The 14,765-nt window shown below is 40.2% G+C and overlaps 1 protein-coding gene across 1 annotated transcript; it reads right to left on the bottom strand.

Annotated features, from left to right (window-relative positions):
• Positions 1–677: 677 nt before the first annotated feature.
• On the bottom strand, positions 678–10,273 carry tgm2b (transglutaminase 2b). The gene is made up of 13 exons (XM_047584120.1): positions 10,154–10,273; positions 7,316–7,498; positions 6,178–6,396; positions 5,419–5,537; positions 5,017–5,145; positions 4,673–4,850; positions 4,353–4,485; positions 3,475–3,578; positions 3,129–3,368; positions 2,592–2,867; positions 2,349–2,509; positions 2,104–2,240; positions 678–1,314 (listed from the first exon to the last, which is right to left on the bottom strand). The coding sequence occupies exons 1-13, from the start codon at positions 10,161–10,163 to the stop codon at positions 1,164–1,166; spliced, it is 2,040 nt and encodes a 679-aa protein (XP_047440076.1). The 5' UTR covers positions 10,164–10,273; the 3' UTR covers positions 678–1,163.
• Positions 10,274–14,765: the final 4,492 nt, after the last annotated feature.

Here is a 14,765-nt window from a genome sequence, read left to right as displayed (position 1 = left end):
TTTGCTGTAACCCATTTTTGTAAGAGTTGTGCTGTTTGGGTCCTTGTTTGTTTGTTAATGACAAACCAGACATTATTGTAACTGGAGAAAAGATGAAGATGACAAAAACATCTGTGAAAAATTTTGTAGTTCGCACATTCAAAATATGCATATGTGTACACATATGAACAAATGCCTCTGAACACGACTGTAGGCGGCAGAGAGGCATAAAAAAAAGAACCAAAGGTAAAGATTTATGGAGTCACTTGGCAGAAAAATATGGAAAATTAATGGAACATTGCGTAACTTACGAAGATTCTTCCTTTGAATGTGATGATTGATGAAGGATTTGTACGTGATAGGATTTTTTTATGCTCTTTTGCACAAAACACACACCTTTCATTGCAGAGGTCGTACGGGCTTGTTAAATTCCAGGGCCCGAGGAGAGAAATGTTGGATTATGAGGTGGTAATGTGTTTAAAATAAGAGCATTATGTCTCTATTATATCCATGTGTACGGTGGAACGTGGTGAAACACTGACACGGCATATTTCACAGAGGGTGGATATGAAGATCATATTCTTCGGCGGAGGAATTCTCGCAGGGCGTACAGCTATCAGCGCCGTCTGACATTATCTTATCAGGATGGAAACCAGTTGTGTATTTACACAGATAAGTCAAAAATGATAAACACCACATCAGATGAGACGATGCCTTTATTGCAGCTAAAATGCTCAAACATACATATCACTGTCACAGTATGAAAACAAACCCATCCTCTCTTTTTTATCGCCAAAACAGAGATTGTTTCTGGCTCGTCTGAACACTTAATGATGGCGCTTTCAACAACACTTCTAATTGTACACAACAGTACACAGTACTCAAAATACCAATCATCACTTCGGACTGTGAGAAGAAACAGTACATATTCTTTTATAAAGTGTTGGATGCACATATTTGACTCAATGAATGAGCATGTAATCATATCAAAATAGTTTTGATTCAGAATAAAAGAGTAAGATATGGAGATACAATCACTAGAAAACAACTTAATTGTAGAATAGAATTTTAGTTAAAAAAAATATGTATGTATTAAACTATGTGTGCAAAACAATGGTCGTTTGCTAATGTTTATATGGCCGAACAGTTAACAGTTGTCTATTGACTGTACAGGCTGAATGGCTTTATTTTCCAATAATGACGTTTCTGTATCCCTTGACGTGGCCCAGCTTGTTACTGTCAAAGTCGACCACCAGCTTCCTCAGCCCAGAATGGGTGGGAGTGAAGTAGATTTTCACCTTGGCGTCCTCCCCGGGTCCCACCGTAGAGCCCAGCCTGCAGAATAAACATTTAGATATTAGCTCCGGAAGAGTAATCAAGAGGATTTTATCGCAATGTCCTGATCGCCTAAATATTTACATGATCAATTACTTCACATGTCGAACTCACGAAACTTACGACTATTTATGGAAATAATTCAAACATGTTTGAACTGCTCAGAGTTTGGCTGTGGTCATGGATTACGAAAACGCAGATTCCACTTATTCTACTGGCTGAACAAAGCATACAAATAGATTTATGCACAATTACTTCAAAACAATAGGAATGTTTAAAACCTAATTGTGGCAACAATATAGAAATCAGCTATGAAAAAAAAACAATACTGACTTTGGAAGATGAAAGCTGAATGTTTGCTGCTCTAGAGACTTATGATTTAACACAGATGTGTGTATTCTAAGAGCTGCTTTGCTAAAGATGTTTTGCTTGTAAAAAGGAGGAGGCATAATAAGCAGGAGTTCAACCTACACGTTATCAATTAGCTAATTTCACTCTATATATATATCTCATGTAAGCTCCAGAAACTGTGCTGTGGGCTCCTGTCCTGATCAAAAAAGCAACACATCCAGGCAGACATCTGGATCCTGTACCAAAACCGGGGCAACATATGGTAAAACAAAATAACACAGATTTGAGGATTTGGAAGTGAAATGGAGAGGAAACATTTCCATTGCGCTGATTTATACGGTGATGGTGTATACAAGGCCAAATGGTCCATTCGTGTGTTTCGCATCTGTTTCAGTTACTCTAATGACTTCTACTTGGATAACAAGGCGTTCGTCCAACCTCTCAGTGATGACGCGTCCCCCGGTCAGGTTGGCCCCCTCGATGCTGAAGCAGCAGCCCTCCAGCGGCTCTGGCAGAGGGTTCTTGAGGGTGATCTCTGCCGCCAGCTTCCTATTCTCCTTTGGTTCACCGAGGATCTGTTATTATTTAAAATCTCACATTAAGTATCCGAGGAGGGCCAAACCATGAACTAGAGAAATGGGAATACTACAACGACTAGTTTGGTTGTATTTCACAGTACTCACTCTGACTTTGATATCAGGATTATCCAGAACAATGGTTCTCGTTGCCAGTATCGTCTCTCTGGTGGCAAAGTCAAACAGCAGAGCTGCCAGGCGGATTAAGTTGTCCTCTGTGAGCAGGCCACCGTATTTGGAGTAGTTCAGCCTTAGAGGAATTCGCCTCTCTAGAAGAAGAACATATTTGAAACTAAACATATTTAAAATATCATACTCTTGTAATAACTACTCGCGGGTGACTTGGCTCACCTGCTCCTGGTGACAGCTCAACATTGAGCAGATCTTTAAAGCCACAGTTCTCTCCCAGATTCCCATTGTAGGAAATAGCACAGGACCCAAACACCAGGCGACACTTCTTCTCGCTCTCCGTGTTGTTGGTGACCACGGCAAACACGTCGAAGTCGCAGCCCTTCTTCATTTCTGGCGACACTTTGATTGCGACGTGTAGGCCATGATTCTGCTGCTGCTGAAGAAGCTTGTTGTGGTGCTCGGCCTTCTTGAACGCCTCCCGCTCTTCAGCAGAACCTGGGCAATAAGGAAGTGTTTCCATGAATAACAGTAGCCTCAAACTTTAAGCCTGAATCTTCCACAGCACTTTTGAGATGATAATTGGTCTAATAACAACTAATAACAACCTTTATTTAAACCTTACATATAGAAGGACATATTTTATGGTGTGTTTAAGTATTTACATTAAAAAAAAAATCAGATGAAGTTCTATTTTATGGTAATACAGAACAGTTTACATTACATTACTATTGAACATGTATATCCAGTAATCATTACCTTCGGGGTACTTGTAGAGATGAGTGATGTCCTCTCTGGCATCACTGCCAACACTCTTGGTGCTGATCTTCTGGCCCACCATAGTGGTGGTGATGACCTTCGATGTGCTGCCGTCTTTTTTCTTCATGTACGTTATGACATCAGCGTTGACCTCAGCGAAAACAAAGGGTGCGTCGTACTTGGACGTGAGCACGCCCTCCTTGATGGCCCTGACAGGGACCGGGCCACAGCAATACACTCCTAAGAGAAAGAAAAATTAACAGATAAAGACTAGTTGCTTGATAAAAACAATAAATATTTTACTGGCTCATGCAGTTAATGAGTGTTTTTTTTTTTTTTTTTTTACCTTCGCTCTTCTCCTGAGGAGTGGGGTCACTGGCCTGCCAGCCGTTAAAGTCAGGTTTAAGGTCAGGCCTGGTCATCCAGCTCTCAACCCAGCAGTGATAGTTCCTGCAGATGCCACGAACACAATCAGCTATACTTGTTATGATCTGAGTATTTTACCTAACCTAACAGCAGAGCAAATCCTTACTGTTTGTGTTTAAATTTCAGTGATCTGAAGTGCTTCTAATTTCTATTGTATCCTGAGAAAATGTCTGTTTCTTTTGATATTACACTAAACTTTTCAAATAACTCACTGCAATCAGCTACTTCTACTCAAGTATTTTCTTAGAATTCATAGAAAGACATTTTTTAAATCATTATGACAGACTCTCTGTTATCCTGCCAGCTACAGCAGTGGTCTGTGGCATTGCCGACAAAACAAGCCGTAGCATGGATTTTACAAGTCCATGGTGTTTTGTGGTTTTCTTGCACCAAAAGTCTGTTGCAGACTGGAGCAGCTGCAGATCAGATTTTACTCATTTGGCTCAGATTTTAACTCATAGTCCTGTCTCTTGAATCCAGCACACTGAATGCAGGAGCCGACTGTTCATTCAACATTTAATATATCCCAGATATGCACACTGGTTGCAAGATAATTCACAATGTTTGACTGCTGAGCACACAAAAAATATGGATTTATTTTAAACTGGCATTTATGTGGCAGCTGCAGCATGCTAACTGCTGATTCAGATAAATATTGTTTAAAATGTATGTGTTACTTAAAAAAATGTGCGCATTTTTTCTAGGTAGACGTATATGGTATATGCTAGTTGCCCCAATAAAAGCAGTTCACACTATGTAAATACGTCAAACTGTCATTGTTCTGAAAAGGGTTCTAACCATATCATCTCTTTGGTTTGAATGAGTTCTCCGTTTTCATTGACGTAGCGTTCAATCGTCAGGTTGCTGTTGGTGTCATGGGCAGACAGGAAATTGGTGACGACTCGGCAGGGGATGCCCAAGGCTCTGGAAACTGACAGGGCAATAAAAAACAACTTGGTGGGAATAATGAAAGACAGAGGAGGATGACGCACCTAAATGTGCACGTTTAACTGTGTGTTTACATACAGTATATAGAATATCTTGTCATGTCCGCTTATGTCAATTCAGGCGTGTTTTCTAGAGATTAGGCTACCAAGCTCGTTTATGTGCTATCTTACCCGAGCAGGCCACAGCGGCAAACACCCAGCACTGTCCGTAGCGGACAGGCTGACAGGCTTGCGTGTCCCAGTTGCGCAGAATCTCTACACTGCCTCTCCAGGCCAGTGGGCTCACACCTCCTTCATAGTCATTTGTCCATCTTCCTAGCAAAACCCCTCTGTCGTCATTACAATTCACCTGCCAGGCAAAGGAGAGGAGCATATTTTTACATATTAAATAAGTGTTTTGGGTTTCGTTTTCACCTGTGTTTTGGGCAAAACACATTAAAATGTATTCATGCAAATAAACAGAAGAATATATCGCTGAACACAGAACAACTTATTAGAAATGAGTGTGGACGAACCATGGCGCTCAGCACTCGGGACACGTAGATGGGATTTCTTCTCCCTGAATGGTCTTTGCTGGGATTTCTCAAACATTTAGGATTCATGTCCAGAATCCTCAGACAGGCATCCAGGATTCCACTTTCAAACTGTACCCCAAAAAAACACATATGACTGCTGGTTAGCCGTTTGACAGATTAAAAAACTCATAAATACGCAGCTAATTGGAGTGAAGCTGTAGTAGTGCCAGATTAATCAGAGTATAATCCAGTATAAAAGAAAGGCTTCTCTTTTTCAGACCTGCATTGTCCACTGTCAAAATAGTGCTTGCGATTGAGTGTGTAACACATGATGAACTGCTTGATAGGTGTTATCAGTGTAAGCATGCCGTCGTGTGTCAGTGTCAGTGTTGGTGTTGGTACCTGGCCGAAGTTCCATGGATTTGCTATGGGATATCTGTAGCTGCCCTGAAAGACGATTCCATCCTGAGACAGGACATACTCTGCCAGATTCTGCTCATTGTCCATATACACTGCATCTCCTGTTTCCATTGGAACCATTGGAAACAATACGATTAATGTCATAATACACATGATGAGTTAACTTGTTTGAGACTAAATCACTCATGTCCACAAACCAAGAAATCAAGTTTCATTACAGTATTGTAATTAATTGCCACAAACAACAACAACAACACGACCTGATCAGAAATATAAATATAAAATCAGTCTGCAATGTTAAATAATATTTCCTGTGGAAAACGACTTCAATCCATCACCTCTGTGCCAGAATAGACTGTACATTGACTAAAAAATGCCATGATGGCATTTTTTAGTCATTTACTGGAAAAAAAAAAAACTATTGATGACTCATCCTGCACTGGGGAGCATAAACTAATTCTGCATTCAATCAAATGCAACAATTTTTCATTTCCCACCAATAGGTACCACCTGTGTCTGTTCTAACCTGCTGTTGTCTGAGGCAACTGTTTCCCAAAATATTTAACTGTTGCTTATAATCACTGAACTAAATACAACAGCTCTGCAACGTGATCTCACCAGCGCTGCCGCCGAGTAACTTTCATCCTAAGCCCACTCTGATGTGAAACACGATCATCAAGGCATTTTCTATGTACACAAGATCCACTGCATGACAGCTTGACGTATGGTCTGTTTACACACCTGGGCACCAGGGGTTAAAGAGCAGAATGAAGTCAATCTTCCCTGACTGGCCCAGGCTCAAGGAGTAGCGGCCTATGGGCGCGTCGGGGGCAGAGCAGATGGACAGAGCCACCATGTCGCTAGGTGGGCTGGTGACAGAGGCGCTCCAGCGGGAAGTGTCAATGTTGGCAGACAGACCAAAGGAGGCCCTGGTGCCATACTGCTCCGATGGCTGAGGACCTGCAAAAAAATAAAAAATAAAGTCAAGACTCTGAGTCTGAGAGAAAACTGAAGTATTATTGTCTGGGGGAAAAAAAGTTTTCCTAACCTTTGCTAAATTTATTTTAACCCATCCTTGTGCACATAGAGCATAACTGTGTCATTTACACTATAAGTCATTTCTGGTAAGTTACGTAAACTTCAATTCATAAGTTGTCGTGTGAGTCCAAAACAGTAAACTCTTTCATGTCTCAATACAGCCAAATAAAGCAAAAGCGGTTCCCTTTTTTGGTGGGACGACTTTTCTAGCATGAATCCAGTGAAATATACTTGACTTCCAAAGGCTGATTATGTTATCTATGATTATACACACATTTTCCTGTTGGCAAGCAACATTTCCTGTGTGAAGAGCTGCGCTTGATGGTATGCAGCGGTTGACTTATCACAATCACAAGATGTTAATCCAAATATTATAGAGGTGAAGAGGCAGATGTGTAACAGTGCGACATGGAGGTCTTAACATAACAATGTTCATTTACACTGGAAGAATTACAAAGAAGGACTTGATGTCAACAATGGAAAAGACAATTTAACCTCCCAGCTACTGTAAGTATCCCTAATGTGAAAACCAGCCGGGGTATCACTCAAGGCTGAACACGGAATACTGCTTCCCTTTCCTTTCCATCAACATTGCTATTTCCCTTCTCTTTATTGAGTTGGCTATACGGAATAATAAGCAGAAACACAAAGTAATAGGTGGATGTTCCGGCAAGGCCTTAACTTCCTGAATGTAAGGACATAGCCACAGGACTTGTCTTTCAACTTTCAGCCACACAGTTTCCCCATTTTTGAAGGTCAGCTTGCTGGACATAGCATATCTTAACATGAGAAAAAACATGTTATATTTTCAAAGAATTACTCTTGGCAAAAGAAGAAGCACCTGTTTCGGCAACAAGGTCAAGTGAGCTGACGCCAGGCTGGTATCTTGACCCGGAGCGAAGGTACAGGCTGATGCTGAACGGCTGGCCTCTCCTCACGATGAGACGATCGACGCCGTTCAGATCAGTGCGATGGTCGGTGTTGTTAAACAGACACTCCGGGTCCCAGCGTTCAATGTCCATACCTAAAAAGAAGGAATAAAACACCAAAACGCATCTCAGTATAAGAAGACAGTATGGATTTAGATAAATTCTTTACAGAAAATGTCCTATTATTTAATATGTTAAATAACTTTCTACACTTCCTATATTTACTGCTACAACGGAACAACTAAACAGAGCATACAATTTGTGAAGCATATGCGTATTTAACTCATCTCTTTGTCTCTTGCAATAATTTAAAATGAGGAAAACTACTATATACATACTGTATATAGTGTTATGGAGCTCTTAAAAGGCCCCAACACAGTGGTATGGTGTAACCACTGTCGTCTCTGTGCAGTAGAAAGCATATTTACTAAAACATTTTCTCTGTTCTATTAACTACAAAACTACTCCTTTTATTAAGCAATGAAACTTGTTATTGAGACATCACTTTCCTGATTGGAGAAAAGAGAAGGGTTAAATGTTTGTTGAAGTTCGCTCTTCCTTAAGACGAGGAGGACTTGATAAAACAGTGGACTGTATGACAATGTGCCCTTTTTATGTGTGGTTAGATCATTTAGAATGACTGGTGCCTTTGTACTGATTTAAAAGGAGGTAAACACTGTCAGACAGACACTCCCTTCACACTCCCACTGTTTCTCCCTGAGGATTGTGACTAATCCCACCCTCCAATTTCCTGTTTTCAGGAAAAGTTCCGAAGGATCCTCCTGCTGCTGTCTGACTGATGATTAGGCCACTTTGCGACATGTCAGTAGGTTAACCCCCATTATGTTTGGAATCAGGAAAGTCCCAGAATGAGAGCATAAGGCGGTGGTGGTGTTGAGTCCCGGCTAGACACGAGCAAACAAAAGCTAGGCTTTAAAGACTTCCTGCTGTTTTACATGAAGTCATAGGGGATCATTCCTCTGTTCTTTTTACAGCTTTGTTTTACTGATCTTGACCTTGGTCCAGGTTTTAACTGAAGACAAGTTAGGCCTATTCTGGAGCAGCTTGTGGTCAAAGAGTTTAGTTGTTTGAGCTGTGGATGCGATCAAGATATGTAACTCATATTTGATCTGTAAAAAAAAAAAAAAACAAACAAAAAAAAGGCATTGCACTGGAGCACAGTTGTTATTTAATGGTCTACTGAGGAGCCATATGGAGAAGAAAGTTTAACTTTAAAGGCAAGAGAGTCTAATAAAATAGATGCCCAGCACACAGAATGTGGAAACAGTTACTTAGATTAAGAACACATGAACATCTGTGTGACCCAAACAAACAGGCTAGTGGTGCAAGTGACATCATCATCATCTCTGATTTCAATTGAGGGCCAGTGGATAGAAAAGAATTTTCAACAGTGGAACGGCATGTGTTGTAAAAAGGGAGCTGGAGTTATGCCAGACGGTGCGCATGTTTAAAGCTAAACTGAAGGCATGTCTCTAGTTTGCAGTTTGTTCTGTAGGGTCAAACAGTGATGAAATGAAATGCACAGACATTCCTGAGCCCTGATCCTGCCTCCAGCTCCCACTCTACCAACCATGAGCCGGACCACAGAGGCTCAGTCTCACCAGCGGCGCTCAGCCTTATAAGGGAATTAAAACAAAATGTAGCTGGTGAAAACTGGGTAATGGCCGGTACAGTAAATACTATTTTAATCCTGGAAAAATAAACATGCAAACGCTCTGGAGCAAAAGAACTCTTTGAGGTAACACCCGTGCTGACTTTATGTCGCCATCACTTTCAGTGTCAAACGAATGCTTTGTACCTGTTTGTAAGCTGGAAATTAGGGATCACAGGATGTTCAACAAGGTTTTGCTCATATTTGCTTTAAGTTGCCTTGAGGATCTCGAGAATATGCAGTGCGAATATACATTCTGGCGGAAAAAAAAGACATTTGCGTATGCCTGTTTTACAAAATAGAGTCCAGCAGCCACCCTCAGATATGTTTGGTATGCTACACCGTTTGACTTCACACACAGGTGAACAAATCTGAACCTTTGGTGAGCATACCTGGACGTCTGACACGCTGTCCAAGGAGCTTTGTACGCCTTCACAGCAGACTATTTGCGGGCTTGTCTATAAAGTGAAAGCAAAGCTCCAGCTGCTCTTAGCTGCTATTATAAGCCGTAAAGTCCCGGGACACCAATCATCTGCTCAACCATGAGGGTGAAACATTTTTTGGATGCGCAGGACTCAGATCTCCTCGGGGCAGCATTTACCACAATCTCTGTGCTCGGTGTGTGAGTGGTGATGATAGCTGAAGGCTGTCACACTTTAAGACAGCAGGGAGCATGCTCAGACACCTTAAGTGACCTCCCTTAAACAAACTTGTTAGGCAGCCAGCAACTCAACAAACACACCGAGAGTTACATGAAAAGCAAAAGCAAAGAAAAAAAAAAGAAAAAAAAAATGACAACAATGCAATTATCCTGAACTAGCCTGGACTAGGTTAAACCAATTAAGAATATCTTTAGCCTAAGTCATGTTTTGATTAGCTGTTAGAATATTATTAAAATAATATTATTTTCGTGTTTTCTGCACACGTTCAAATATGACTTCAGCAATTGCGGGTAACGATATATTACATTTTTTACGATACAGTTTCACTATAGTTCAAACTTTTACTAGACTTTTACCATTAAATTATTGTTTTGAACCACGAAAGAAGAATTAGACAAAGTGGAAGTCCGTCTTACCTTGAGCCATGATTTGACTTGATTGCTTTGTTATTTTTTTTTTCAGTGATTCTCCAGCTCAGAGTGATTCCTGGGTCTCTCTCTGCAGCTTTGTCGCTCTTATTTGTAGTCCTCCTCGTGCCAGTCTGTTGGTGGGCGTGACGCGCGACGTGAAAAAAAAAAGAAAAAGGCGTGCCTTCGCGCGAGTAATACTCACGCGCACATCTTGCTTTTCATTTTCATTGTACATCCTCCAATGATTAATCACTGTCCCTTCTTATGTCACATACAGTAAGTGCTGCTGCGTGTTTGCCGAGGAATAAGAAGCACACTCTCTGTGAGCACTGAAAAAAAAAAGTTTAGTTTGCAGCAACTCTCTGAATAATAAAACACACATGCTGGGTTACTGGAGTTACTGGAATGTTTCTGAAATGTGCAGCACATGTACACTTCAAGAAGAAAAAAAAATGCTCACCCAGAAAAACAGCCTTTGGACAAAATGCTCTTTCTGTAAAGGTCAGTAAGATCTGAATCAGTCTTCCACACATTGGAAGCAAACCAGTCTTGTAACCACTGACGTTTACCTTCTTAGTAATGTACTGTCCTGTAATGTGCTCTTATTGTGATCTGTTGTCCTGTTTTAGTATCATATTTTTGCGTCACCTAGGGACAGCAAATTAGTATTGTTGCTATAATCTGGCATATTTACGTCTTTTAGTAGAATAGATGTTCATTAATGTGCATAATAAATTTAATTTAAAGCATAGCTCGTTGCTCTGTACCACAGTACTGTGCTTTTATCAAATACTACTACTAATAATAATAATAACAATAATAATTTATGTATAGGAGGTAACATGTTATTTCATTATTATGAACATTTGCTGCCCACCTGTAGAGCTGATTTTGCCCTGCTGCTTTTAATGAATCCGCCGCTGAAAATAGTCCCCAGAAAACACTGATTTTAGTCCTTTTAGCTCATATCTGCTTCACACAAAAGTGATCATATGTTTGGACAATAGTAGGAGTTTTTAAACAAGCCTATATTTAGTCGAAAATAGCTTGTTAATTATCATATAAAGCAGTAGTTCAAAGTGATGACCACACTGAAAAACAGACATAACATTAGACGTCTCTTCCAAGAAACATGTGAATCACGTGAACTATTAATCACTGGTGCGCTGCAGTATGTTATTACCATTACCACTTCAGTAGATACACACGTGAATGCATTCTAAATCCCTAAATCTCCACTATATCCTACCTACATGAAGGTAATGGCATTCAGGATTAGTTTAAAGCGACCGTGAGAGCTGCTGAGTCAAGTGTGTTTTCATTTTGGAGGCTGTGGTTTCTAGTTGTAAAAATAACATAAATGTATGAGAGGCCGTTCAGGAAATAATTAATATTTGCTCTCACATGTTACCTCATACTCTCACGCAAACACTACTCCAGTCACGCACACTTAATATCACACTCTCTTAGACGCTATTATGGATGGAGCAACATGGAAGTGAATGTATGAGAGAGTTTTATGCGGTGTGTGTGTATGTGTGAGAGTTTGATTGAAACCAGGCGGAAACCTCCGATTCTGAGCGGTGAAGCCCATGCGGAAGTGCAAAATATTGCAGTTCATCGAGTGGCCGCTAGAGGCGGAAGGGAGCAAATCCCTATAATCCCATGTTAAAAAGCCCAATTTTACAGCATTATTAAACATGCTTACAGCCTGATTCAAAAAACGGTTTTGTTCTCAATTGTTTATTTCACCACTCATGACAACTGTACGAGGGGGTGATTTTTTTTCTAACTCATTCATTTGTGTTTTTATTAACGTTTAAAATTCTGCATAATTAAGGGCGTTCCCGCTTTGAGTGACAGGTGACGCATGGGCGCTGCCAGAGGCCGCTAGCTGCTAGCTTTGGTTTCTTTGCTAGTCCTCACCTGAGCTAATGACAACCTTTCGGCTGAGTTTGAGGTTTTGGTCCATTTTGGATAATTTTAAATAAAGAATAATAGTTTTCTGCTTTGCTGCACCTCCTACAAGACCACCCGGTAAGTGAATTTGGATAATTATATTTATGGTCGGTGTCAGTGCCCAATATAGCTAGTCTGGTAGCTGAAGTTAACTATCTAATTAGCCAGTTAGCCTCCCAGCGAGGCTCCGGTCTGTTAACCAGGCTAACGGGAGGCTATCCAAACAAACCGCCACCGAAAGGACAGGCTGATATTGTGTGTCTGAATTACCTGAATTTACAGTATTCATGAGCGCCTTGTGCTAACCTTTGTTAGCCCTTCAGAACCAGTACGCGCTTTTTGAATTACCGTAAACACGTTTGTTTTAGGAAAACAATAATTAGTGCAAAAATAATAAGAAACAATGTAAACAACACAACAACAATGGAAAATAAAGTCAATAACAGTAGTCAGTTGAGCAAATAAGTAAATAAAAGCAACAATGTAATTATAAATATAAAAATTGCATAATGAGGGAAATGTTGGCTCATTAATTTTCCACCACAGAAGTGAGAGTTTGATGGGATGTGTGCGCGACTACAGTAGTGTTTGTGAGAAAGTATGATGTAACACACAGGTGTCAAACATGGACCGCGGGATGAATTTGCAAAGTGCAAAAATGACATTGAAGACATTAACTGCAAATTTTCCAGTAAAAGTAACTACTTTTCCTACGTTTCACACAATTTTAGTAAGAGCTGTGGACATAACACAACATTGAGACATACTTCTTTTTCTTAAGAAACATGATTGTTCAGAAAAGATTTTGTAATAGTGCAATAAACACTTTCATAATGTACTTTGTGCTAAAACAAAGGGAAACGTTTGAAGTTGCAATTATTTGAAGGTCTGGCGCCCTTGAGATCAAATTGTTCTGTAGGTGGCCCCTGAACTAACAAAAGTTTGACAACCCTGATGTAACATGTGAGAGCAAATATAAATTATTTCCTAAACGGCCTCTCGTAATAGTATGTGTGCGTGACTACAGTAGTGTTTGTAAGAGAGTATGTTGAAACATGTGAGTGCAAATATACATTATTTCCTAAATGGCCTCTCATAGAAATGTGTTGGTTACTTTGACAACCCATTTTAGTTATTCTGTGGATTAGGCGAAATAACATTGTTCTGTCATAATGCCTTTTTCATAATGCCATTTTAACAGCACTGCAGGTGATATCCTCTAAAATTGTCATACAGTTGAATAACCACCTTTCTGATGTTGTTTCAACATAAACTGAATATTATAACAGTCATGAAGGGTGATTTGGTGCAGGACTGTTATAGAATATATTAATTTTCGTAGCCAGTATATTGGTCCTTTAAAATCTGCATACAAAGCCCTTAGATAATCTTGGCATGGCAAGCAAAATTTGCATTAGTACATGGGTGAGGTAACAAAGAAAAATAAATTGTAGAATGTGCTTTTCAGTTCACTGCTAAAGATTTGTGGTTTCTTCCTCTATGATATTAATCTTCTGCCTTGTTCTGTCTGGCTTGACTCCTGGCTGTACGGTTGGGTATTACGTCAGGAGGGTAAAATTCCATAATCAACACAAGTGGAACTGAAGTCAGACATTGAGCCAAAGTCAGCACATTTCAGATCCCCACATTATTGATGTATTTAAACAGTCATGGCTACCTCAGAAAAAAGGGTGCCATCTGTCAACAGGCCCAGGTTTCCACATAAAAAGTGGGTAAGCAATGTTAATTCAAGTGTACAGAATAAAGATCTCAACATTACTGTCATCACTGTATTAAAAAAAAGAAAAATATCATTGTACGGGACAACTGTGATTTCTGGCACAGCTACGTATTGAACAAACAGCTTTACATTCCAGTTTTCAAACATTTGTTAACCTTGACATGTGTTTTGTTAAACTGTCCACCGAGTCACAAGTCTGGCTGGCCCAATTAGTTCCAGAGATGGTTTTGGTGAAGCTGTTTAAGCGTGTCAACTGACCTCATGGCCTTTGACATAAAGAGAGGTACCAGTTACGAGCAAAGCAGAAGTGAAATTAATTTTTCATTTAGTTTAACAGAGTTGAATATAACCGTTGAAGAAATACTGATGATCTTGTAATGGCTCCTTTACATCCGTCCTCTGAAGTCACTGAAACGCATCTGTATTATGTACAGATCAGAAATAACATTATGACCACCTTCATAATATTGTGTAGGTCTCCCTTGTGCCTCTGAAACAGCTGTGACTCATCAGAGAACAAACATGGGCTTTCTGAGGGTGTCCTGTGGTGTCTGGAAACAGGATGTTGTTAGTCGGGCCCAGGACAACACCTTAGGCTGGTTTTCATGAAGCTTGCATCCTTCAGGGGATAGTCACCTCCATCAAGGTGTGTCATGGGGTGGGGTTGCCTGGTCTGGTCTAGGTGGGTGCTACATGTCTAAGTAACGTCCGCAGGCCCAAAAGATTCCCAGCATAACACTTAAGTGTCACAACATTGGTCAATGTTATTCATTTCATCCGTTAGTGGTTGTAATGTTATGCCTGATCGGTGTATGTTCTACACCACAACATGTATTTTTGTTAATAATTTAGCAGTTAGCAGCCGCTAACTGACTTTAGAGAGTTCAGTTTGGTCGTAAGTTCTGTAATAAAAGCAAA

Source organism: Mugil cephalus, chromosome 4 (assembly GCF_022458985.1).
Source record: "Mugil cephalus isolate CIBA_MC_2020 chromosome 4, CIBA_Mcephalus_1.1, whole genome shotgun sequence".
NCBI classification, from domain to species: domain Eukaryota; kingdom Metazoa; phylum Chordata; class Actinopteri; order Mugiliformes; family Mugilidae; genus Mugil; species Mugil cephalus.
This window is presented reverse-complemented; position numbering and strand designations above follow the sequence as displayed.